Here is a 23473-nt window from a genome sequence, read left to right as displayed (position 1 = left end):
TAGTTCAGGGGTGCCCACACTTTTTCGGCTCGCGAGCTACTTTAAAATTTACCGAGGCCAGGAGATCTACCAACGTCCCAAATGCTAAGCACGCTCCCCCCCCCCCCCACGACGTAGGTTAGCCAGGTGTATGTGCCTGCAGCATAGGTTACGTGCCCTCAGTATAGGTTAGCCAGGTATATGGGCCCTCAGTCAAGGTTAGCCAGGTATATGGGCCCCCAGTGTAGGTTAGCAAGGCATATGGGCCCCAATGTAGGTTAGCCAGGCATATGGGCCCCCAGCGTAGGTTAGCCAGGCATATGGGCCCCAGTGTAGGTTAGCCAGGCATATGGGCCCCCAGTGTAGGTTAGCCTGGCATTTGGGCCCCCAGTGTGGGTTAGCCAGGTATAGGGGCCCCCAGTGTAGTTTATCCAGGTATAGGGGCCCCCAGTGTAGCTTATCCAGGTATAGGGGCCCTCAGTGTAGCTTAGCCAGGTATAGGAGCCCTCAGTGTAGCTTAGCCAGGTATAGGGGCCCTCAGTGTAGCTTAGCCAGGTATAGGAGCCCTCAGTGTAGCTTAGCCTAAGACTTAGTTTGTTTTAAATGTATGATACTTTATCCTGCTGGCGCCTCCGTTACTTCTGTATGTTGATTGGGTGGCAGTATGATGCACCTGCCAGAGGACGTGGTCTGCAGGTACCTCCTGTCTTGTGTGAGAGGGAGGATTGGAATTTTAAGACTGTGAAGGAAGGAGGCTGGTTTTTAGTGATGATCAGCTCTCCTGTCTTTTTGGGTACTTTCCATTCACTACATAAAATGCCAGTGTTTCCACCGTCACCGTAATGTAACTGGCTATACTGACTAGATTCCTCCGGCGATATTGAGGGGCCATGGTCTGCAGGCTAGTGATGCGTTCTGTCACTATGGCAGTGGTGGGACAATGCGTGGAGCATGACAGAGGGGGCAGAGCATGGGAGAGCGCAATAACAGTAAATAGCTTGGTGGTTTCCTCTGCGGAGCGAGACGAGGCGGGGCCAGGCACCAGAAGTCGGGTGATGCAGGGACTTTGGGACGGCATCGCGGGACAAGGCTTCTCGGGTAAATATAACTTTCTTTTTCATACAGGCTGCAGGATTTTCTTTCAAAATTTACTCTGGAGGTCCTCTTTAAAGGACAACTGTAACGAAGGGGACATGGAGGCTGCCATATTTATTTATTTTTAAAGTGTACCAGAGATGGTACACTGGCACTTATTTATACTTACCTGGGGCTTCCTCCAGCCCCATGAATACCGTTGCTTCCCTCGCTGTCCTCCTCGGCCCCTCCATTCTGGCAGAAATCCAGTCAGTCGCCACCAGTCGAGGTCTTTTGCGCATGCTTGGTAGCGCGTGCGCCCCGTCCTCTGGAGCCTTCTGCAGTGCAGAACATTCTGGGGATGGGAGCACAATGAGTGGTGTGTGCGCAGCCAAGACGTGCATGCACAGAAGGCCGAGACCGCCCAGATTAGCAGGGGTCATAGTGGCTTGGGGGAGGCGCCGAGGAGGAGGGCGAGATAAGCTATGACGCTCATGGGGCTAGAGGAAGCCCCTGGTAAGTACAAATAAGCACTAGTGAATATCTCTGGTTCACTTTAAGCAATACCAGTTGCCTGCCTATGCTGCTGATTCTCTGCCTCTAATACTTTTAGCCATAGCCCCTGAACAAGCATATGCAGACAGGTGTTTCTGACATTGTCAGATCTGACAAGATTAGCTGCATGCTTGTTTCTGGTGTGATTCAGATACTACTGCAGCAAAATAGATCAGCAGGTATGCCAGCCAACTGGTATTGTTTAGAAATAAATAAATATGGCAGCCTCCATATACTTCTTGCTTCCGTTGCCCTTTAAGTCCTCTGTATAAAACTGCTGCCATTAGATGTCTGGCTGGATTCTTGTTCGGGAACAGCAGAAATCTAGAATAGTAAAAGTCAGGTTATTGTAAGGGAAGGAGATTGGGGTCATGCAAGTTGACTTGTGCTTTGCATTCCATTTTGCTGCCTTCTGCATTCAAGAAAAATAAATCTGGTCGGCGTTAGCTCGAGTGCAGCCATTTTGTAGCCCTGGTCTGCTTGTCGGTAACAGCTGTGACTGTGGAAACAGCCTGGATGCTCAGCGGTCAGCGTAAGGTATATTTATGAGATAAAGAAACACCAACCACCTGCCCTAAATACATCCATCTGCCCTCAGGCTGCGTCCAGCGCTCTCACCGATCCCGCCAGAGCAAAATAAAAATAGAGGAAATTACCAGCTCCTATCTCGCTTGGCCGAGTAATTGTTTACTCAGAAATCCGATCTCTATCTGGAAAAGCGTGCTAGAAAACAGATGGAGCGACCGCAGATATTTCTATTCCTTTTTTTTCTTGCTGAAGTTTAAACATATGACATCTCGCTGTGTGCATGTCCAAATATGGAGCCGCCATAACACCGTCTGCGGGGAGGAAGCAGATCCCTCCTGCACACAGCGGGCAACACGGCGGCCATTTTGTCACAAGGTTATACTCAGGCATACTGTTGGGGGTCATGCTTATCCTGCTTAAGGTGCCCATGCATCTGTCAATGTATGGACAGATCTGTCTCTGATCGAATCTGATCAGAGAGGAATCTGTTGCCAGGGCCGTTTCTAGCTACAATGGGGCCCTGGAGCAAAAGTAACTTCGCTGCACAGAGAATTTAAATGTGTGCATTAAACACCAAGTGAACACCTGACACAACTGGCTGAGCAAATTTGGCCTTATTGGCTATTCATGAGGCAATGCTCATGCAAATATGCATTTGCTTTCGCATGCCAACTAATGCAGGGTCCATTGAACCAATGCCGCAAAGCGGTTTGCCCTGCGGGAATTAGTTCATGCTATACAGCACTATCCAGGAGCGCCTCGGGGAGGCTTCCCAATGCCCGCATACAACCGGGGGACCGCGGGGTCCCAGGCGCTCTCACTGCCTGGGAACCACAGCAGCACCCCGGAGGGGGGAGGCCGGGTGGCGCAGGCGGCCCCCCCAAGCGTGGCCAGCGCCGGGGAGAGCCATCCGCACCTTTCACCTCCCAATATTTAAAAACAGGCACTTACCTTGACGTCCATTGCGTTCTGCTGCTGAGCATAGCTTGGGTGCAACACATTTGAAAAGGAAAGGAATGAAGCATGGGTCGCACCGAGCTTTGGAGCTCAGGGCTGGCTCACACACTGCACTCCAAGGGGGGTGGAGGACAGGCACTGACAGCCCACTCCAGGACTCACACTACCTGGAATGAGCCATCCGCTGACGCCCCCCCCCCCAACTAAATCGCCCCCAGGGCCCCTGGGCCAGGCTGCCAGGCCTGATCCAATCCCCCCTTCCCCCTTGTTACACGATATCATTAGGTGTCCATTATATGTCCCGTAAAAATAATTTTTGGGGTCCCCATTATTCATCTCCTCCTTTTCCTGAGTCAACACACAGCATCCCCTCTGTCATGGTTCACCATAGCTGGAGGCAGGGGAGCCTCTAGGCATAGGCAGTACAGGCCATTACCTGGAGTGCCATTGGTCCAGGGGGGTGCCATGTTGCTGGATTAAGCCACGCCCCTGAATGGAGCCATGCCCCCTGACTAAGCCCCACCCCTACGGGTGTTCTATTACTTGCTTCCAATGCATCTGCTTAGCGTAAGCTGAAGGCAGCTGCCACTGTCCCTCTGTGCCTTGCACATCCTCCCCCCCCCCTCCCTTTGTTCCTCCTTCTGTCCCTTTTGTGCCTCCTTCTGTCTCCTTGTGCCTCCTTCAGTCCCTTGTGCCATGTCTGACCCCCTGTTTGTCATTCTGTCTCCCTTTATGCCTCCTGTCTCCCTTTGTGCCTCCTTCTGTTCCCATCTGCCTCCTTCAGTCCCCCTGTGCCACCTCTGCCTCCTTCTGTTCCCCTGTGCCTCCTTATGTCCCCTTGTGACTTTCTTTGTCCCCCTGTGCTACCTCTGCCCCCCTATTCCTCCTTCAGTCCCCCTCTGCCTCCTTCGGTCCTCCTCTGCCTTCTTCAGTCTCCCTTTGTGCCTCATTTTGTCTCCATGTGCCTCTTCAGTCCCCATGTGCCACTTCTGTCCCCTGCGCCTTCCTCTGTCCCCCTGTGCCTACATCTGTGTCCCTTTATGTCTTCTATCTCCCTGTGGCTCTGTCTGTCCCACTCTGCCTCCTTCTGTCTCCCTGTGCCTCCTTACATCCCCCTCTGCCTTCTTCTGTCACCCTTTTGTGGCTCCTTCTGTCCCCCTTTGTGCATCCTTCTGTTCCCCTCTGTGCCTCCTACTGTGTCCCTGTGCTTCCTTCTGCCCCTTTGTGTTTTTTTTCTGTCCCCCATCATGCCTCCTCCTGTCGCCTTTGTTCCTCCTCCTGTCCCCTGTGTGCCTCCTTCAGTCCCCCTGGGCCTCCTTCTTTCCTACTGTGCCTCCTTTTGTCCCCCTTTGTGCCTCAATCTGTCCCCCTTTGTGCCTCCTGCTGCCCCACTTTGTGCCTCCTTCTGTCCCCCTGTGTGCCTCCTTCTGTCCCCCTGTGCCTCCCACTGTCCTTTTTTGTGTCTCCTTCTGGCCCTCATGCATTCTTCTGTTCCCCTGTACCGCCCGCTGCCCCTCTGCGGACCTTCTTCTGTCCTCCTGTGCCTCCTTCGGTCCTCCTTTGTGTCTCATTCTGTCCCCCATTGTGCCTTCTTTTGTTGCCCATTGTGCCACCTTGTATCCCCCTGTGTGCCTCCTTCTGTTCCCTTGCACCTCCTTCTGTCCTCCTTTGTGACTTCTTCTGACCCTTATGCCTCATTCTGTCCCCGTGTGCCTCCCTATGTTGCCCTGTGTGCCATATTCAGTCCCCCTGTGCCTCCTTCTGTCCCACTTTGTGCCTCATGAAAGTGGAGCCCTGCCTATGTGTATTTTCTGGTGAAATGCTGCCACATTGAGTATTTTCTGGTGAAACGCTGCCCACATTGTGTATTTTCTGGTGAAACGCTGCCACAATAAGTGTAATTTCTGGTGAAACGCTGCCTCATTACGATTATTTTCTGGTGAAAGGTTGCTGCAATACCATTATTTTCTGATGAAACGCTTCCGCAATACGTGCATTTTCTGGTGAAACGCTGCCGCATTACCATTATTTCTTGGTGAAACATTGCCACCAGGGCCGGCGCTACCATAGAGGCAAAGAAAGCAATTGCCCTAGGGCCCCAGAGCCTGTAGGGGCCCCAAGGTGTCTCCCCCCAACTTAACTGTTGTTCCCCGGTGCCCCTGCAGCATCTTCGGCTGAGCCAGGTGGTGTCAGCCCTCGCCTCAGGGGCCTTGGGTGAAAATTTGGCTGCAACAAAAGGTCCCTACTGCCGTTTTTTGATTGAGGGGGTGTCTATTGGGGACCCCGGTGTTAATTTTGCCCGGGGGACCCATTGTTACTAGAACCGGCCCTGATTGCCGCATTACGATTATTTTCATGGGGGGGGGGCACAGGTTTTCTCGCCTAGGGGGGGTGCCACAGGTTTTCTCGCCTCGAGTGACAAAATGGCTAGAGGCGCCCCTGGCTGGAGGGGCACCTCAGGGGGACTCCACAGGCTCTGAGGACCTGGGCCATTTGTCCCTTTGCCTCTATGGAACCGCCGGCCCTGTCTGTTGCCCATATACCACAGACACTTGGCCACCCCTCAAGTCTACAAATGTCCCCCAAGTGTTTTTGTTTCCTAAAACCTTTCCTGTTTACCAGCACAATTCCTGGCCTTCACCACTGTGTTGGTCGTTATTCCGGTTATGAAGGTGCTGGTGTACAGGTGAGCATAACTCCCAACTGTCCCTCTTTGGGAGCCCTGTCCCTCTGTCCCTCTTTCCTCCTCATTTGTCCCTCTTTCAGGACTTTGTCCCTCTTTCTATGTAAATATATATATTTTGCTACCAAAACATGTGTTTGATTGACTCTAAACTTTATTCCCATCCTTTAAATTGATATATTACTGATTTTAAAATTTGTTAATATGAAGAAAAATGAACCAGGGTATAAAGGACCAGGGTAGCTGTCACTAGTCCGCACATACACACTCAGTATGCATGGCGGACTAACGGCGGTTGCTGCGACAGCTGTTGCCGGCAATTGGCCAAGTCAATCGCCTGGCGACAGCATCTGAGTAGCGACAGTTCGTGGCGCGCGCCTAATGGCTCATACACACGGGGCACAACTGTCGTCACAAACACGTGGCATTTGCATGTTGCGGCGACAGGTGCCCCGTGTGTATGAGGCACGCGCCACGAACCGTCGCCAGTCAGAGCTGTCGCCAGGCAACTGACGTGGCCAATCGCCGGCAACAGCTGTCGCCGCAACTGTCGCTAGTCCGCCACGCGTACTGCGTGTGTATGCGGACTAGCAACAGCAACCCATACACCATGTACAGAGCTTCCGGTGGGGGGGGGGAGGAAAGAGCCTTCGGCGACAGCTTCCGCCGCATCTCTGTCCCTCTGTGCGCCGTGTGTACGGCTGCTGCACAAAGGGAACTGGCGACGAATTGTCGCTGCTTTTTTTTTTTTTTTTTTTTTTTTTTTTTTTGTCTGTTGCCAGACTTCTGTGCCTCGTGTGTATGAGGCTTTATACACACGGAGGACCTGTCGCTGCAACATGCGCATGCCACGTGTTTGTGGCGACAGTTGTGCCTCGTGTGTATGGGCCTTAACAGCGACTAGGAATGATGAAAGAGATGCAGATTCTTCTGAGTTGATGCTATAATGTATGTACATTTTATGCAAATATTTGCAGCTTGAAAAAGGACCAATCATTTGTATAAAAATTTGCATAATTTCGGAAGCATTTACATCTCATTGATCATCCCTAACAAGGACAGACACAACTAGATTGCAAATTGTATTCTGTTACAGGAAGAGAACATTAGCTTCCAAAATGGATTACTTGCAAAAGCATTCTGTACTAGACCCTTTCACCAGCACTGAGGTTCCCTCTTGTGGAAAGGATCCCTTCCTGAAATTCATGCTAAGGCACTGTCTGGCTCCACCATTCTAGGGTGCACCTGCACACATGCTAGCACACAAATTAGTCTAATGGTGCCCATACACGGCACAATAAAAAGTTTGATTTTCCCGTTTATTCGACCAAAACGATCAAATCGAATGAAAGCCAAAAATAATCTTTTTTTTTTTTCCGACCAAGAAAAACAAACAATTATCCCGTTTTTTTCAATAAAAATCCTATTGGACATGTTGAAATAATCGACATAAACGGAATAATGGAACGAAATTATCTAATCAAAAAAAAAATCTAAAATTGTACCATGTATGGGCACATTAGATCTCTAGGGTCGACAAAGTGCACTGCTCACACCATTATATAAATATATAAATGGGCTGTGCATGTGTTCCCTAGATTGGTAGAACCTGAGAGGCCTCAGCATCAATCTCAGGTTCATAAGCATGAGAGAGTGCTTGCGTGCTGGTATAGGTATTCCCCTTTTTACAAGCGGAAACCTCAATGCTGGTGAAGGGGTCTAGTACAGAATTCTTTAGCATGCAATCCGTTTTGGAAGCTAATGTCCTCTTTCTGCAACTGAATACAATTTGCAACCTAGTTGTTTTTATTTCCAGCCTGCTGTGAGTGTCTTGGGTGCAGAGGGTTAATGATTATTGGTATACTGTTGGGAGTGCCGATTATTTTATACTCTGCAGGAATGGCTGTAGGGAAGCCACTATTGTGGTAGAGAACAGGCAGAGGGCTGAGCAGTGGGTCTGTACGATTGAGAGGTAAACTGTCACCCCAAATAATCATAAGTGATTGTTTCAGCTGATATAATTATAACTTCTGTATGTATCTTATCACTCACGAATAGGGATGGTCAGTGAGATGGTAATAATTCTGACCTCATGCAACTGTATGCAGCTTGGAATGGTCAATCAGATGCAACAGCAAACCAGCTCTACTTGTAACTTTCCTGCTCCTCTTCCATTTCCTGAAATCTCCTCCTATTCTCTGTTTAGGAAAGTGACCATCATGGAGGATCCGGACCAGAACATCCACCTGAAGAACCTGTCCCTCCACCAGGCCAGCAACGAGGAGGAAGCCCTCAATCTGCTCTTCCTGGGTGACACAAACCGTATGATAGCGGAGGTGAGCCATTGATCCACCATGCCGGAGGGTGTTGATGGCTCACCAGTCACAAATCATGGCCTCCTCTGGTGTCTGGCATCACCGCGAGCGCCTGTGCCATATGACTCTGGCACTTGTAGCGATGTCCCTGCATGCGCCCGTGTCATGTGGTACAGGTGCTTGTGGTGATGCTGAACAAAGGGCGAGGTAAGGAATTGCGTAAGTGTGACAGGTGAACTTTCGTCGCTACACACGGGCATGGCGGTGTGGAAGGAGGGACATATACACTAAGGGGGATAGCAGCAGGAAGATTTCCAATAGATTTCACACTTTGATCAATTGGAAATCGATGCGCACTAGGCCTAGATCCCTCTCTGATCAGATCCTCTCAGGGCCCTTTCACACCGAGGCGGTGTGGTATTCGCCGTGCAATGAAAGTCTATGGAGACTTTCATACTGTGTCTATGGAGACTTCCGTTGCAGTGCGACGCAACGGAAGTGAGGTTTTCGCCGTGATCCAGACGCAGGTCCAAAACTACTTTAACAATTCAGCGATCTGGGTCGGCCTGGAAGTCATATTAGTCTATGGCAACATGTAGATTTTAAAAAAATCACCGACATTGCGGTGTGCATGCGCAGAAACGTATTTTAACAATACGCTTCTGTGCACTTCCGCATACCCAAAGCAGGAAGTGACATCACGCACGCGTCACATGCGCATCACTTGCTGCTTGGTCGGTGGCCAGATAAAAATACTGTGCAATAGCACATAGGAAACAAGTAATTTACAATGTAAGTACATTTTATATGTATGCACATATATTTTATATGTATGCATTTTAATTCTTACATTTTTTTTGCAATTTTAATGCTTTTAATCAAAATGATTGCTTTCAGCGGTTGCCTTGTTCAGTTCTGCAGGTTTAAGTCTGCCCTGATACTTCTGTGTGGATGGAGTATCGTTAATAAAATGTAACTTTTAATAAATTTGGGTTATAATTGATAGTTAACTATCTATTTTAACCCGAATTTATTAAAAGTTACGTTTTATTAACAATAACCAATCTCCGAATAAGGTTTATCTAGTGTTTTTTCGTATTGCAAATCAGGTGTGTTTTTTTCTGGATGGAGTATCACTTTAAGCAGTAATTCTCCTCCTCGCTCGCCTCCTCGTTGTATGTTTGCCTCTGGCGGAGCGGTCAGCGTCACAGGGCGGAGCAGAGCACACAGCGGCCCAACCTTAGCAGTCCTGACACATCTGTGTGGCCGGAGTAACACCTTAAAGGAAACCAGAGATGAACCCTTTGGCACAAAATAAACATATCCCCCGATAGATTTTACAAAATAAATACTATGCCTGGTATTTTCGCCGCTCTGGTGTGCAGTTTTTTTGTGGTTTTTTTTACTAAAACTCCACGCAAAACACAGTTCATCTCAAAAGCATATTATTTAGTGGGCTGCATGCAAAATGAAAACATCATTTCTAAAAACCTCTTATGACTAACAAATATAGATAAAAAAAAATGTTTTTCAATATACCGTTACATTAGCAGCTCCTCCCATCTCATCACAGCTCTCTGTGATGCTGTGAATATACAGAACAGGAAAGCAGAGCCAGAAGGGGGCGGGCTTGGGCTTGAAAAGACATCAGAGAAGACAGACTCAGCTATAATGATTCCTGAGCAAAGCCAGACTGAATGCTCAGTCAGGGATTTTATCAGGGCTGGTAACAAGCAGGCTGAGCAGTGAAGGATGAAACAGAGAGCAGGGTAGGTGTTTTCTCTAATGTTCCCACTGATATATACGGTGAAATACAGTGGGTTGCAAAAGTATTAGGCCCCCTTGAAGTGATATATACGGTGAAATACAGTGGGTTGCAAAAGTATTCGGCCCCCTTGAAGTTTTCAACATTTTGTCACATTACTGCCACAAACATGCATCAATTTTATTGGAATTCCACGTGAAAGACCAATACAAAGTGGTGTACATGTGAGAAGTGGATCGAAAATCATACATCATTCCAAACATTTTTTACAAATAAATAACTGCAAAGTGGGGTGTGCGTAATTATTCGTCCCCCTGAGTCAATATTTTGTAGAACCACCTTTTGCTGCAATTACAGCTGCCAGTCTTTTAGGGTATGTCTCTACCAGCTTTGCACATCTAGAGACTGAAATCCTTGCCCATTCTTCTTTGCAAAACAGCTCCAGCTCAGTCAGATTAGATGGATAGCGCTTGTGAACAGCAGTTTTCAGATCTTGCCACAGATTCTCGATTGGATTTAGATCTGGACTTTGACTGGGCCATTCTAACACATAGATATGTTTTGTTTTAAACCATTCCATTGTTGCCCTGGCTTTATGTTTAGGGTCATTGTCCTGCTGGAAGGTGAACCTCCGCCCCAGTCTCAAGTCTTTTGCAGTCTCCAAGAGGTTTTCCTCCAAGTTTGCCCTGTATTTGGCTCCATCCATCTTCCCATCAACTCTGGCCAGCTTCCCTGTCACTGCTGAAGAGAAGCACCCCCCGAGCATGATGCTGCCACCACCATATTTGACAGTGGGGATGGTGTGTTTAGAGTGATGTGCAGTGTTAGTTTTCCGCCACACATAGCGTTTTGCATTTTGGCCCAAAAGTTCAATTTTTGTCTCATCTGACCAGAGCACCTTCTGCCACATGGTTGCTGTGTCCCCCACATGGCTTGTGGCAAACTGCCAACGGGACTTCTTATGCTTTCTGTTAACAATGCCTTTCTTCTTGCCACTCTTCCATAAATGCCAACTTTGTACAATGCATGACTAATAGTTGTCCTATGGACAGAGTCTCCCACCTGAGCTGTACATCTCTGCAGCTCGTCCAGAGTCACCATGGGACTCTTGACTGCATTTCTGATCAGCGCTCTCCTTGTTCGGCCTGTGACTTTAGGTGGATGGCCTTGTCTTGGTAGGGTTACAGTTGTGCCATACTCCTTCCATTTCTGAATGATCGCTTGAACAGTGCTCCGTGGGATGTTCAAGGCTTTGGAAATCTTTTTGTAGCCTAAGCCTGCTTTATATTTCTCAATAACTCGATCCCTGACCTGTCTTGTGTGTTCTTTGGACTTCACTGTGTTGTTGCTCCCAATATTCTCATAGGCCTAGTGCACACCAGAGCGGTTCTGCTGCGGTTTGCGATCCGCTTGCGGGTGCGGATCCGCTTGGGTAATGTATTTCAATGGGCTGGTGCACACCAGAGCGGGAGGCATTTTGCAGAAACGCATACTCCCGGGCTGCTGCAGATTTTGGATTGCGGATGCGTTTCTGCCTCAATGTTAAGTATAGGAAAAACGCAAATCGCTCTGAAAAACGGCACTTCAGAGCGGTTTGCCAGGCGTTTTTTGTTACAGTAGCTGTTCAGTAACAGCTTTACTGTAACAATACATGAAATCTACTACACCAAAAACGCTTTGCAAAACCGCAAAATGCTAGCTGAAACGCTACAGAAAAATAAGAAAAAGCGTTTCAAAATCTGCTAGCATTTTGCGGATCTGCTAGCTGTTTTTGGTGTGCACCAGGCCTCAGACAACGTCTGAGGCCGTCACAGAGCAGTTATTTTTGTACTGACATTAGATTACACACAGGTGCACTCTATTTAGTCATTAGCACTCATCAGGCAATGTCTATAGGCAACTGACTGCACTCAGATCAAAGGGGGCTGAATAATTATGCACACACCACTTTGCAGTTATTTATTTGTAAAAAATGTTTGGAATCATGTATGATTTTCGTTCCACTTCTCATGTGTGCACCACTTTGTATTGGTCTTTCATGTGGAATTCCAATAAAATTGATTCATGTTTGTGGCAGTAATGTGACAATGTGGAAAACTTCAAGGGGGCCGAATACTTTTGCAACCCACTGCATATGAGGGTGCTTCGTCTCTGGTTCACTTTAAGCTCATGTAATACTCCGCGCTCGTCTCCTCGTTGGATGTTTGCCTCTGGCGGAGCTGTCAGTGTCACAGGCCGGAGCAGAGCACACAGCGGCCCAACCTTAGCAGACCTGACACATCTGTGTGGCCGGAGTAATACCTTAAGCTCATGTAATACTCCTCCTCGCTCGCCTCCTCGCTGGATGCTTGTCTCTGGCGGAGCGGTCAGTGTCACAGGCCAGAGCAGAGCACACAGCGGCCCAACCTTAGCAGCTATTCCTATTTATTTATATTGTAACGCATGGAAACCTCCCCAGTGACAGCGAGAACAAGTGCTTCTCATATGAAGGCCTTGTGATCGCTCACACATGCGGGGGCCGAAGCGTTCTCTGGATTAACCATCACAGGGTCATTTCAGAGAAGCCAGCTGAGGGGATTCCACAGTAGATTTCATTGTGTCTAAACTCATTCCACCTACACTATGTACAGACAGAGTTGAGTGTCGGCAGTCCAATGAAAAAGTGCTTTATACATCCCGAAACTACTAAAGCCCGAATTTCGCCTTCTGTTTATTATGCATAGGAAAAAGAAAATTAGCATTAGGACTCATTCACATCGGGGCCATTTCTGTGCGCTTTTCACAGCGCATTGCCCTGTGCGTTCTGCAAAATATTGGTTTTCCCATGTAATTGAATTGAGCTGCGTTACAAAAACAGTGTTGCATGCATTTCTGTGCGTTGAGCTGTAAAGCGCACATCAATGCAAGTGAATGGGTGCGCTTTTTTAGCGCATAGATGCGCATGCGTTTTTACCCCTAGTTGAAATAAAAAAAAAATTTCATATGAAAACAAAGCTTTGACAACTGGTACTGCTTTAATAAGCAAAGCATGCTTAAAAAAAGTGCACCGAAATGCACACTAAAGTGCGCACAAAGGCATGCGGTTTTTATCATGTGCTTTTATATGCTTCTCAACGTACCCAACGTGAACAAGACCTTAGGCGCTGTAGTGACATATACGGTAGAACCTGTTTATAATAAACTCTGATATAGTAAACCTCTGGCTATAGTAAACTCACCGTGGCGCTCCTGGATAGTGCTAATGTAGCATGAACTAATTCCCGCAGGGCGACCACTTTGCGGTATTGGTTTTTTGACCCTGCATAGTTTGGCATGCGAAAGCAAATGCATATTTGCATGAGCATTGCCTCATGAATAGCCAATTAGGCCAGATTTGCAAAACCAGACTTGCTAGGGTAAACTTGGTGTTTGAGCACACATACATTTTCTCATGGAAAGCACTATAGTAAACTCAGTCCCCAGGTCCCTGCTATGCGCCTGTATGACTCTACTATGCATGACCAATTATAATATAGTAAACTACTTGGCCAGGTCCCCTGAAGTTCACTTAAAAGCGATTTTACTGTAGTAGAGTGCAGTAAATTATTCACTTTTGTGGCAATTATATTGGTTTCAGCATCAGAAACACTTCCTGTATCTATATATTGCTGTATATAGGTATGTAGCTCCGCCCTCTCAGTGATGTTTAGCCTAGGCTGTTAAGTCATGTGGAATTCTCCTCCCAGATCACTCTGAGAGACCAAGTATTATTTTCACTGGTTTTGGAATTCTCAGTGCTGGCCACAAAGGGTTAATCTCTCTTAGCATTGGGAGGAGTTTGGTGGCCAGGTGATCCATCTGCTCTGTGCTGGGTAAGCAACTCCAACTCTTCAGGCAACAAGGCGCTACAGGACCCAGCCAGTCAAATGCTTTTAATAAGTGTATTACAAGAGGTACAACTAACTTTGTACTTTGCTGATTATTGTTACTGGTGGTACACTTGTGTTATTTGTCATCTGACGCAATCATTAGGGATCACTTCCTGTGGCAGTTTAGTTATGATCCGGAATGGTCAGTGAGATGCTAATCATTCTGAGTTGATGCTAAGTGAATGATAATTTTATGCAAATGTATGCAGTTTGGAAACGGACCAGTCAGATACAGCAGCTGCTCATTTCATTGGTCGAGTCCTGCATACAAATTGCATAAACTCAAAATTATTAACATTCTAATGACCATCCCCAATGATCATCGCTGTACCGGCAGTAGAGAGTCCAGAAGGATGTTCTGCTGTATGGAGGGGGAAGGGTTCTTTCTTTGCAGTTCCCTTGGCAAGAGTAATCTTCCCTGACGGAGTTCAAAGCTGCATGTAATTTGCATTAAATTTGTATGCAAGCCATAATTATTTACACCACTTTGTCCAACTCTATTCGTTGGCTCACAGGGACATTGTGGGACACATTTTAGATGAGATATGACTGTTTTGGCTGAAGCTGAGTGTGTATATGTGACCTAGACTTTGCAGTCACAGGGGGCGGAGCTAAGGCTGTATGCAGGTCATGTGACTCCTGGGGGAGCGGCTGGCGATCTGGCATGTGGATGGGAATATGCAGGTGTTTAGTCTCGTGTGTATTATGAGCGTGTTATACGGAGTAAACATGTTTTGCTTGTGAATCTATTGAGATTGCCTTTCTTTATACAGAAAACATATTTGTTTTGGTAAGGAAACCCCCATCATGTGACAGACTGCAGACCCCGACCTCAGCACAGACTCCAGGCCTCGATCCTGGCCCGGACTCCAGGCCCAACCCCCTCCTCTTGTGGGGAACATCTGGACATAAACACTTACGAGGGGATTCCTGCACCGGGCTGAACGCCAGATCCAGTGAGATATTCAGATAAACAGCATTAAAGGACACCTGAAGTGAGAGAGATATGGAGGCTGCCATATTTATTTCCTTTTAAACAATGCACATTGCCTGGCTGCCCCACTGATCCTCTGCCTCTATTTCTTTTAGCCATAGACTCTGAACAAGCCTGCAGATCAGGTGTTTCTGATTAAAGTCTGACTGAATTACCCAACATGCTTGTTGGGTTTGTATTATTCTGACACTACTGCAGCCAAAGAAACCAGCAGGACTGCCAGGCAACTGGTGTGGTTTAAAAGGAAATAAATATAGCCGCCTCAATATCCCTCTCAGTTCAGATTCCATTAAAAGTATTTTTCTGTATAGGTAGGTGGCCAATGGACCTTAGGGGTCCGCCACCACCCCTCCCCCAATTCACATTGATGGAACGGAGGTGTCAAGAGTACCCTGTGCTCGCCTCCTGGGCACCACAATCTCCAGTGACCTCACCTGGGGGCCCAACATCAATGAGATACAGAGAAAAGCCCAGCAGAGACTATACTTCCTCCGCCAGCTGAGGAAGTTCGGCATGGCCCAAGAGATTCTGACCAATTTCTACTCCGCTACCATTGAGTCGATCCTCTGCTCATCCATCCTGGTCTGGTACTCCAGTGCATCCTCCAGCGACAGGCACTCACTTCAGAGGGTCATCAGGGCACCGGAGAGGGTCATTGGGAGACCTCTCCCCTTACTTGCTCTCCTACATAACAAAAGACTGAGATCGAGGGCACTGAAGCTCGCTAACAACCCCTCTCACCCGGGCCACTGCTACTTTCGTCCGATGCCACTGGGACGGAGGCTTCGGGCCATCTCCACAAAGACGGCTAGGCATATTAATTCCTTCTTCCCCTCAGCCGTCAGCCTTCTGAACTCCCTCCACATACTCCCATCAGTGCACCCATATGATATACAGATCTGTTATGGACAGAGCTAACTGCCGCTATAGTATGTACAATGTTAATGCAAATGGTACGTACAATGTAAATTATTATTATTATTATTTATTAGCTTTATATAGCGCCAACATATTACGCAGCGCTGTACAATAAATAGGATTACAGACAATCATAACAGGGTTGACAGAACAATACAGGTAACAGACCATAGATACAACAATACAGGTAATAGCAATAAGATACGCAACACAATGCAGATAATAGTACAATGCCAGATCATAAACTGGAATGGTAGTGGTAAAAAATTACCAGTTCCAAATTCTGGGTAAAGTGCACATAGTCAAGTATGATACACAAGGGAAGAGGGCCCTGCTAAAGGCTTACAATCTAGAGGGAGGGGCTGGTGTTATGCAAATGTAATCCTCTGCTACTGACATGTGTAACTGTAAACTTCTGCTCCTGTTGTTCTATGCCACAGGTGTCGAACTCCAGGCCTGGAGGGCCAGATCCATGCCAGTGTTTAGGATGGACTGAGAAAGAGAGGAATGTGTTCTACCTGATGGACCACACCTTTCCTGATTCAGATCCATCAATTCTTTTGAGCTGTATCAAAAATGTGTGAGGATCTCGGCCCTTGTAGGACCGGTTTGACAACCTGTCAAAGATGCAGTGTAAATTATGATATATGCTATGTCACAGGATAGCACTGGCCACACAGAACTGCTCCTCTCTCCCCATGCTATTTATGGAATCAGGAATAGTTTATTTCGCCAAGCATGAGTGGGTCATGCCTGGATTTGGGTTTGGCACAGTACATTCAGCTCAGAAGAGACATCAATCGATAGCATAATAATTATGCTATCGATTGATGTCTCTTCTGAGCTGAATGTACTGTGCCAAACCCAAATCCAGGCATGACCCACTCATGCTTGGCGAAATAAACTATTCCTGATTCCATAAATAGCATGGGGAGAGAGGAGCAGTTCTGTGTGGCCAGTGCTATCCTGTGACATAGCATATATCATAATTTACACTGCATCTTTTGCGTTATTTAATTGTTATAACCGGGATCTTTAGCAAAACGGTGTTCCTTTCCCAGTTGCTGCTTGCCTAAAAGAATTGCATAGCCTACAATAATAAAGCAAGAGTCATTTATATTGCTCTCCCTATCCAACCGTCACACACAGGAGGCAGTCAGGGAGGAGCTCGGAGGGAGCACCAGCCAGTGTGTGAAACAATGCATAACTCGTGACCCTGCCTACCTTCACTCCGCTGCTTTTCAGAGATTACTTGTTTGTAGCCAGTACTGCAAGTGCAGCTCAGCAGAGTCTAATCTTCTTGTCCAGTTCCTCTATGCTTAGTGTATAAAAAAACGGAAGCTTCCCACACCCTCACCAGTGTCTCTTTAACAAGATTAACCACCCTGGCGTTCTATTAAGATCGCCAGGGCGGCTGCGGGAGGGTTTTTTTTTTAATAAAAAAAAATCGATTTCATTCAGCCAACTGAAAGTTGGCTGCATGAAAGCCCACTAGAGGGCGCTCCGGATGCGTTCTTGTGATCGCCTCTGGCGGCCAGAAGTAACACGCCTTCCGTGTTTCGCTTACCTCATCGCCATGGCGACGAGCGGAGTGACGTCATGGACGTCAGTCGACATCCTGACGTCAGCCGCCTCCGATCCAGCCCTTAGCGCTGGCCGGAACTATTTGTTCCGGCTGCGCAGGGCTCGGGCGGCTGGGGGGACCCTCTTTCGCCGCTGCTCGGCGATCAGGCAGCACACGCGGCTGGCAAAGTGCCGGCTGCGTGTGCTGCTTTTTATTTCATGCAAATCGGCCCAGCAGGGCCTGAGCGGCACCCTCTGGCGGTAATGGACGAGCTGAGCTCGTCCATACCGCTAAGGTGGTTAAAAAAGAAAGCTTTTAATAAAGTCACTGGGGATGTGTAGGAAGGTTTACATGGTTTATTACCATCTGAGCAGGAAGATGCTCTGCTGAGCTCTGAGCTGCAGTGCTGGACACAAAGTTAATCTCTATGCACTAGAGGGAGGAGGAGGGTGGAGTCAGGTGACGGATCTGAGTAAAGGGAGGGGGGGGGGTGGAATCAGGTGATGGCTCTGCTAAAAGGAAGGAAGTGGGTGGAGTCAGATTAGGGCTCTGTGCAGAAGGAGGTGGTGAGCTTAGTCAGGGGATGGCTCTGTGCAGATGCAGGCGGTAGGTGGAGTCATGGGACGGCTCTGTGCAGAGGTAGGTGGAGTCAGGTGATGGCTCTGTGCAGAGGGAAGAGGTAGGTGGAGTCTGGTGATGGCTCTATGCAGAGGGAAAGGTGGATGGAGTCAGGGGATTACTCTGTGAAGAGGGAGGAGGTGGGTGGAGTCAAGTAATAGCTCTGACCTGGGAAATAAAAGCTGTTGCTTGTCTGGGAAACTCCCACTTCCCCAGCAGCTTTCTGAATGGATCTCTGGACCATGGGCAACATCGCAGGGGGGCTCAGGGGATTTGAGGACCCCTCCTCCTCCCACTCCCCATCTGCTAGTACAGCCAATTAGCAAACAACCTCCCTGTTTGTTTACAAAAAACGTGTGCAGGAGGATGTGTCATTTTTTTCCTGGTTCCAGATGCTGCTTAACAGCAGAACACTCTCTGCTGCCATTCGCTGGCTCCCGATCACATGACCTGCATGTGGTTCGGAGACCAAGGGGGCCCCATGCTACCATTTTTGCAGGGGGGCCCTGTTAAGTCTTGTTACGCTCCTGCTCTGGACCACATGACTGCATCAAATACAAACATTGTGTGAGCGATATATTGGTCTGCAGTTCCCCTTTACATACAGTGAATAATCCGGTACGGTGAACTCCGCCTGTAATTGCTGAAGACACGCGGACAGTCTCCCCTCATTCTGACCATCTGGCTTGAAGGATATATGTGCGGAGCACATGTAGTCATATAAAAGATCAGAGGCCTGGCTGCTGCCTTGCGGCATTGTTCAGCCCCTCGCAGACATGCCAGGCGCTATTTGAAGTGGTTACGCTGTTGCGGCATCCCGCTTTTTTTACAATGAACATGTGCGGTCGGGGCGACTTTATAGCTGCGCCACAATGTTCCAGCGCCTCGTTTTACGTATCCCCCCCGAACACAATACGAGGATAGTAAATAGCAGCGAGACACAAAGGCATCCCCGCGAGGACGGAATTTTCCCTGGCAGACGATTGCTTGTTGACTAAAAGGCATATTTTTCATTACCGGCTGGACTTGCTTAGTGCAGCGTTTTTACTCCTTTCAATTACAAGAGAGACGCAGTTCATCATTGTCCATCACAGCGAGATGTTCAAATCCGCGGACACCTAATGTCTAACAAATGTGAGGCGGGCTTCGCGAAGACGTTCCCACGTATTATCCATGAACTCTGGATCAACTCATGAGAAGCCCGAGCTGTGCATTCGATTAACTCTGCGCTTATCAGCCCATTACCGTCTGCTTAGATTCGTCACCGAGTTCTGAAATCAAGACGTTTGTAATGTCAAATGTTGGGTTTGCCTCTCCAGCACTGGTAGTCCATAAAATTGTATGGTTTTAAAGGAATTGTGAAGCTGAAAAAAAAAAAGTTAGATACTCACCTATGGACATAGCTCCCAACTGCCCCTCTTTTGGAAGGACAGTCCCCTTTGGGCACCAAATCCCCCTGTCCCTCTTTCTCCCTCATTTGTCCCTCTTCCCGGACTGATGTACAGATCTATGCAATTATATGTATTTTTCTTATAAACTCTTTAGGCTGGTTACACACTAGAAACCAGCGTTAGCGATGCGTCGCGCATGATGCACCACATGGCACCGTCAAAAACAGGCCTTCAGGGTATTGCACGATGTTCCCTGTCTGGTCACTGGCCAGACAAATCCACACATTGCCGTAGACGAACATGACTTCCGGGCCGTCGCAGATCGCCGCAACTCAACACAGAAGCTGCATGGTAATGTGGGTCTTGACCTGCGTTGAAAACGTCACTTCCGTCATGTTTTGCCGTAACTTTACAGTATGAAATGCTCCATAGACTTTTATTGCACGAGAGTGGGGTGCAGTAAAAATACCGTCCTGCACCGCCTCGGTGTGAAAGAGCTCTTATGGTATGCGTGACTAGGGGTGTGTTGAGGGCATGAAGGTTGTGGGCGGGGTGGGGCTTAAGTGTCCCTGTTTCTTATTTTAAAAAGTTGGGAGGTATGTATTTCCCCGTCCTCTCTCCGTACGCTCGGTCCACCGATGTCCTTCGTTCAAATTTGGCACCTTCTGGATTCCTCTGAAGGCTTTGGAAACACTTGTTACCCCAAGGCCGGATTTATACTTTTTGTGCCCTTAGAGCAAGTATGTTGTGGCTCCGCCTTCATGTGCAGCAGCCCCCTCCCATTCCATATGCGGCCCCCTCTTCCATGTGTATCATCCATGTACAGCAGCCCTTCTCTTCGTGTATTGCTCTGCCCCCCATTTTCAGCCTCCTCTTTCATATGTAGCAACTCCTCTGTCATGTTCAGGTGCCGCCTTGGGCTGCAGCCACCTAAGACCTCGGCCTTTGTTGCCTTTCCAGAATCCGGCCCTGCGTGTCTTCAAGTACTTCTGAAGACGAGCTGTTCTGTGAGATCACACTCGTACAGTATGGAGCCGCTCTTCCTCAGAAGTACTCGGGTACTTGAGTCTGAGGAGGGCCAAAGACTTATTGGCCAAGCTGGTTACCGGGCCCATCGGTGGAACAAGGGGATGGCGAGAGGACTGATTCTGCAAACACTCCGCTCCATCACAGCTGTTATCCAGGCTGCACAGCTCCGAACGTATGGCATCACATTGGCCATGTCCACTGCACAGTTTGTAGATGATCACCATTTTTAGGTTACAGGATTGACTTACCCTGCAGGTACCATAGTGTCTAAAAAAAAAAAAAACCCAAAAAACCCAAAAACTGTGATTTTATTTTCCCAGCTTCTGCTACATTAGAAAAACTACAACTCTGTTCTCAGTTTTAGCAGCCACCTCTGAGCTCCAACAGTGCTCCTGAGACATGAGTACAGAAACTGGTCACCATGTGGTTTATGTTCCCGGATTCTGTAGCCTAGCCACCATGTGCGGTATTCAGCATTGGCTGGAGTTTTTTAAAGCACCTTTCCACTGAACTCTGTTACACCATCTAGAAATCTGATGGATTGAACCAGATCTGGGCACTGGAGCAATGGTACCTGCTTGCATGCATCGTGCCAACTGTAAAGTTTAGTGGTGAAGCAATAATGATCTGGAATTGTAATCTAATTGTTTGAGTTAGGGCCCCTTTACTCGAACAGGTGATTTGGGTGCAGGGCTTGGCAGGCGACTTATTGACACCAATGCCAAGTATTGGTAATCAGACGCCCCGGCAGTGAGTTGCCCAATACAGTAATGGTAACCGATACAGGTTTGTAGCATGGTAGTCAATCAGCTACAAATAATAATACAGTATGCACTTCATTTTAGTGAATTGTCTATTTCAAAATAGTTGTGGAGCACTCCTCAGTTTTCAGAGCGGATGTGCCACGGTATGGCCAGCTGCACCCCGGTCCATCAAACGTGTAGTAGAAGAGAACCGGCACCATCCATTGTATATAGCTCTTTTATTTGCTTATTACAGGCATATCAGCAATCAATGCGACGTTTCAGGGCAGCCGCCCCTTTATCAAGCTATGCTGTGCAGGAAACAATCTACAATTGCATTACAGCAAACATTTATACCCCAGCAGCATCCCAAAGCAACCAATCACATCCTCCCAAAACTATCTAACCAATCATGGGGTCTTACTATATGCGGACCTGATGGGAGACTTATGCCTTGGTCATGCTATTGGTGGATTCAAACGGAGCTCTCAACCACCCCTCCTATCTCACCAGTGGATGCCCACGCTCCGGCGCACCCCTTACGCTGAGACCACTCCCACCAGGCCGCCGCTCCGGCGGACCTGATGGGGAACTGGCCAAGTGTGACGCGTAGTGCGGAGAAAACTCCGCCCATCTCGTCACCCAGCAGCGACAGACGCAGGCGGCGTTGCTAACGCCGCTCTGCGCTGTAGATGTAACTAAGGGGAAGCGCCGGCCAAGGCAGCCAATGGGAGGAGATCACCGCATTCCTTAAACCACTATGCGCCTGACATTATACAGTTTATGTATCCTACACAGCCACACATAGTAATTAGTGCTCACTCCCATCAGGTCCGCATATAGTAAGACCCCATGATTGGTTAGATAGTTTTGGGAGGATGTGATTGGTTGCTTTGGGATGCTGCTGGGGTATAAATGTTTGCTGTAATGCAATTGTAGATTGTTTCCTGCACAGCATAGCTTGATAAAGGGGCGGCTGCCCTGAAACGTCGCATTGATTGCTGATATGCCTGTAATAAGCAAATAAAAGAGCTATATACAATGGATGGTGCCGGTTCTCTTCTACTACACGTTTGATGGACCGGGGTGCAGCTGGCCATACCGTGGCACATCCGCTCTGAAAACTGAGGAGTGCTCCACAACTATTTTGAAAAAGATTTGCTGTCTGCACAGTGTGTGAGCACCCTCAAAGATCACCAGTATGGAGGAGGCTGACGTGGACTCACCCACCTTTACCTATACTCCTGAGGAGACATCCAGGATCATGGCACAGGTGTCTACCCATGTGTCATGTTTGAATGCAGCCAATGACAAGAATATACGTAAACAGATCATCAAATTAGCCAAGATGTATACAACTCTGGAATTACATGCCATGACATTGGCCGAATATCACAGAGTCAAAAGGATACCTCGGGGCATGCGCTCCAATGTTGCACCTATTATGTTCCCGACAGATAAGACATTCTGCCATCGCTGGAGCCTCATATGGAACAAGGCGTCTTTCGACGCGATGACACTTACGATTGAAAAAATACAGGAAGAACTGCCGAGGCTTACTACACAACGTATTGCCTTGAAAGATAAACTTAAAGCATTGGTGTCTAATGATGAATATGAGCAGTTCTCATCGGAACTGATGACAATACTTGAAACACACCAAAAACAAATAGAAGGCATCAAACGCGATAAGTTCCAACGTGATGAACATGATTATAGCCTTGGTTTTGTTTACTCCTGGCAGAGACCAATAGGTAGGCCGAGACCTATCCGCAGACCAAGACCTGGCCCAGATGGCAAAAGACCGCAAGGTGGCTCGCAGCCAGATTCATCAGAGGTATATAGTAGCTCCTCACAAGAGGGTTTTTCCGACCCATCAAACACTCAGGAAGGACGCGGCGGGGCGGCCGAAAGAGGAGGAGGGGGTGGCGGCATGAGAGACCGTCTACGGTCGCGACAACCGAGACAAACGAAGAAACAATCGTAGTTAACATATCATCTGTAGAACTGTCCTCATCCCAACAGTCAGCTCTCAACTATGGCCTTTCTTTTTCACCTACCAACTTTCCAGATCCACTTGAAGTGGACATTGAATTACAACGCTTCTTTCGGTCTATCAAATTGAAGTATTTTTTCTCCACTCCTAGAGGGGATGATGATAGGATGACTTCATCTACACAATCTGAATGTCTCAGCCTGCGCGATACTACTTTGCGGATTAAAAGCAAGTTCCAGCCGACCTCATGTCAAATGATAGACATTTACATCAAAAAAGTGCAAGAAGAAGTGGATTCTTTGATTAGACAGGCCGACTATGGAGGCATTCATATACGACCAAACATCAATAGAATGGAAAGATTGGCAATTAAGGAGTTAATCAATGATCCTAATATTACGATTAAACCCGCCGATAAAGGCGGGGCCATAGTGGTTATGGACACTAAGGACTATC

General features: G+C 47.9%; 1 protein-coding gene across 1 annotated transcript in view; it reads left to right on the top strand.

Annotated features, from left to right (window-relative positions):
* Positions 1–23473, top strand: part of KIF6 (kinesin family member 6) — a 287414-nt gene that overhangs the window by 51872 nt on the left and 212069 nt on the right. Inside the window, exon 6 of the mRNA XM_068232714.1 lies at positions 7983–8112. Coding sequence (XP_068088815.1) covers positions 7983–8112 — 130 coding nt within the window. The remainder of the gene's footprint in view (positions 1–7982; positions 8113–23473) is intronic.

This window comes from Hyperolius riggenbachi, chromosome 4, assembly GCF_040937935.1.
Source record: "Hyperolius riggenbachi isolate aHypRig1 chromosome 4, aHypRig1.pri, whole genome shotgun sequence".
NCBI lineage: Eukaryota > Metazoa > Chordata > Amphibia > Anura > Hyperoliidae > Hyperolius > Hyperolius riggenbachi.
The sequence above is the reverse complement of the archived record's forward strand: the minus strand, read 5'-3'. Positions and strand labels throughout refer to the sequence as shown.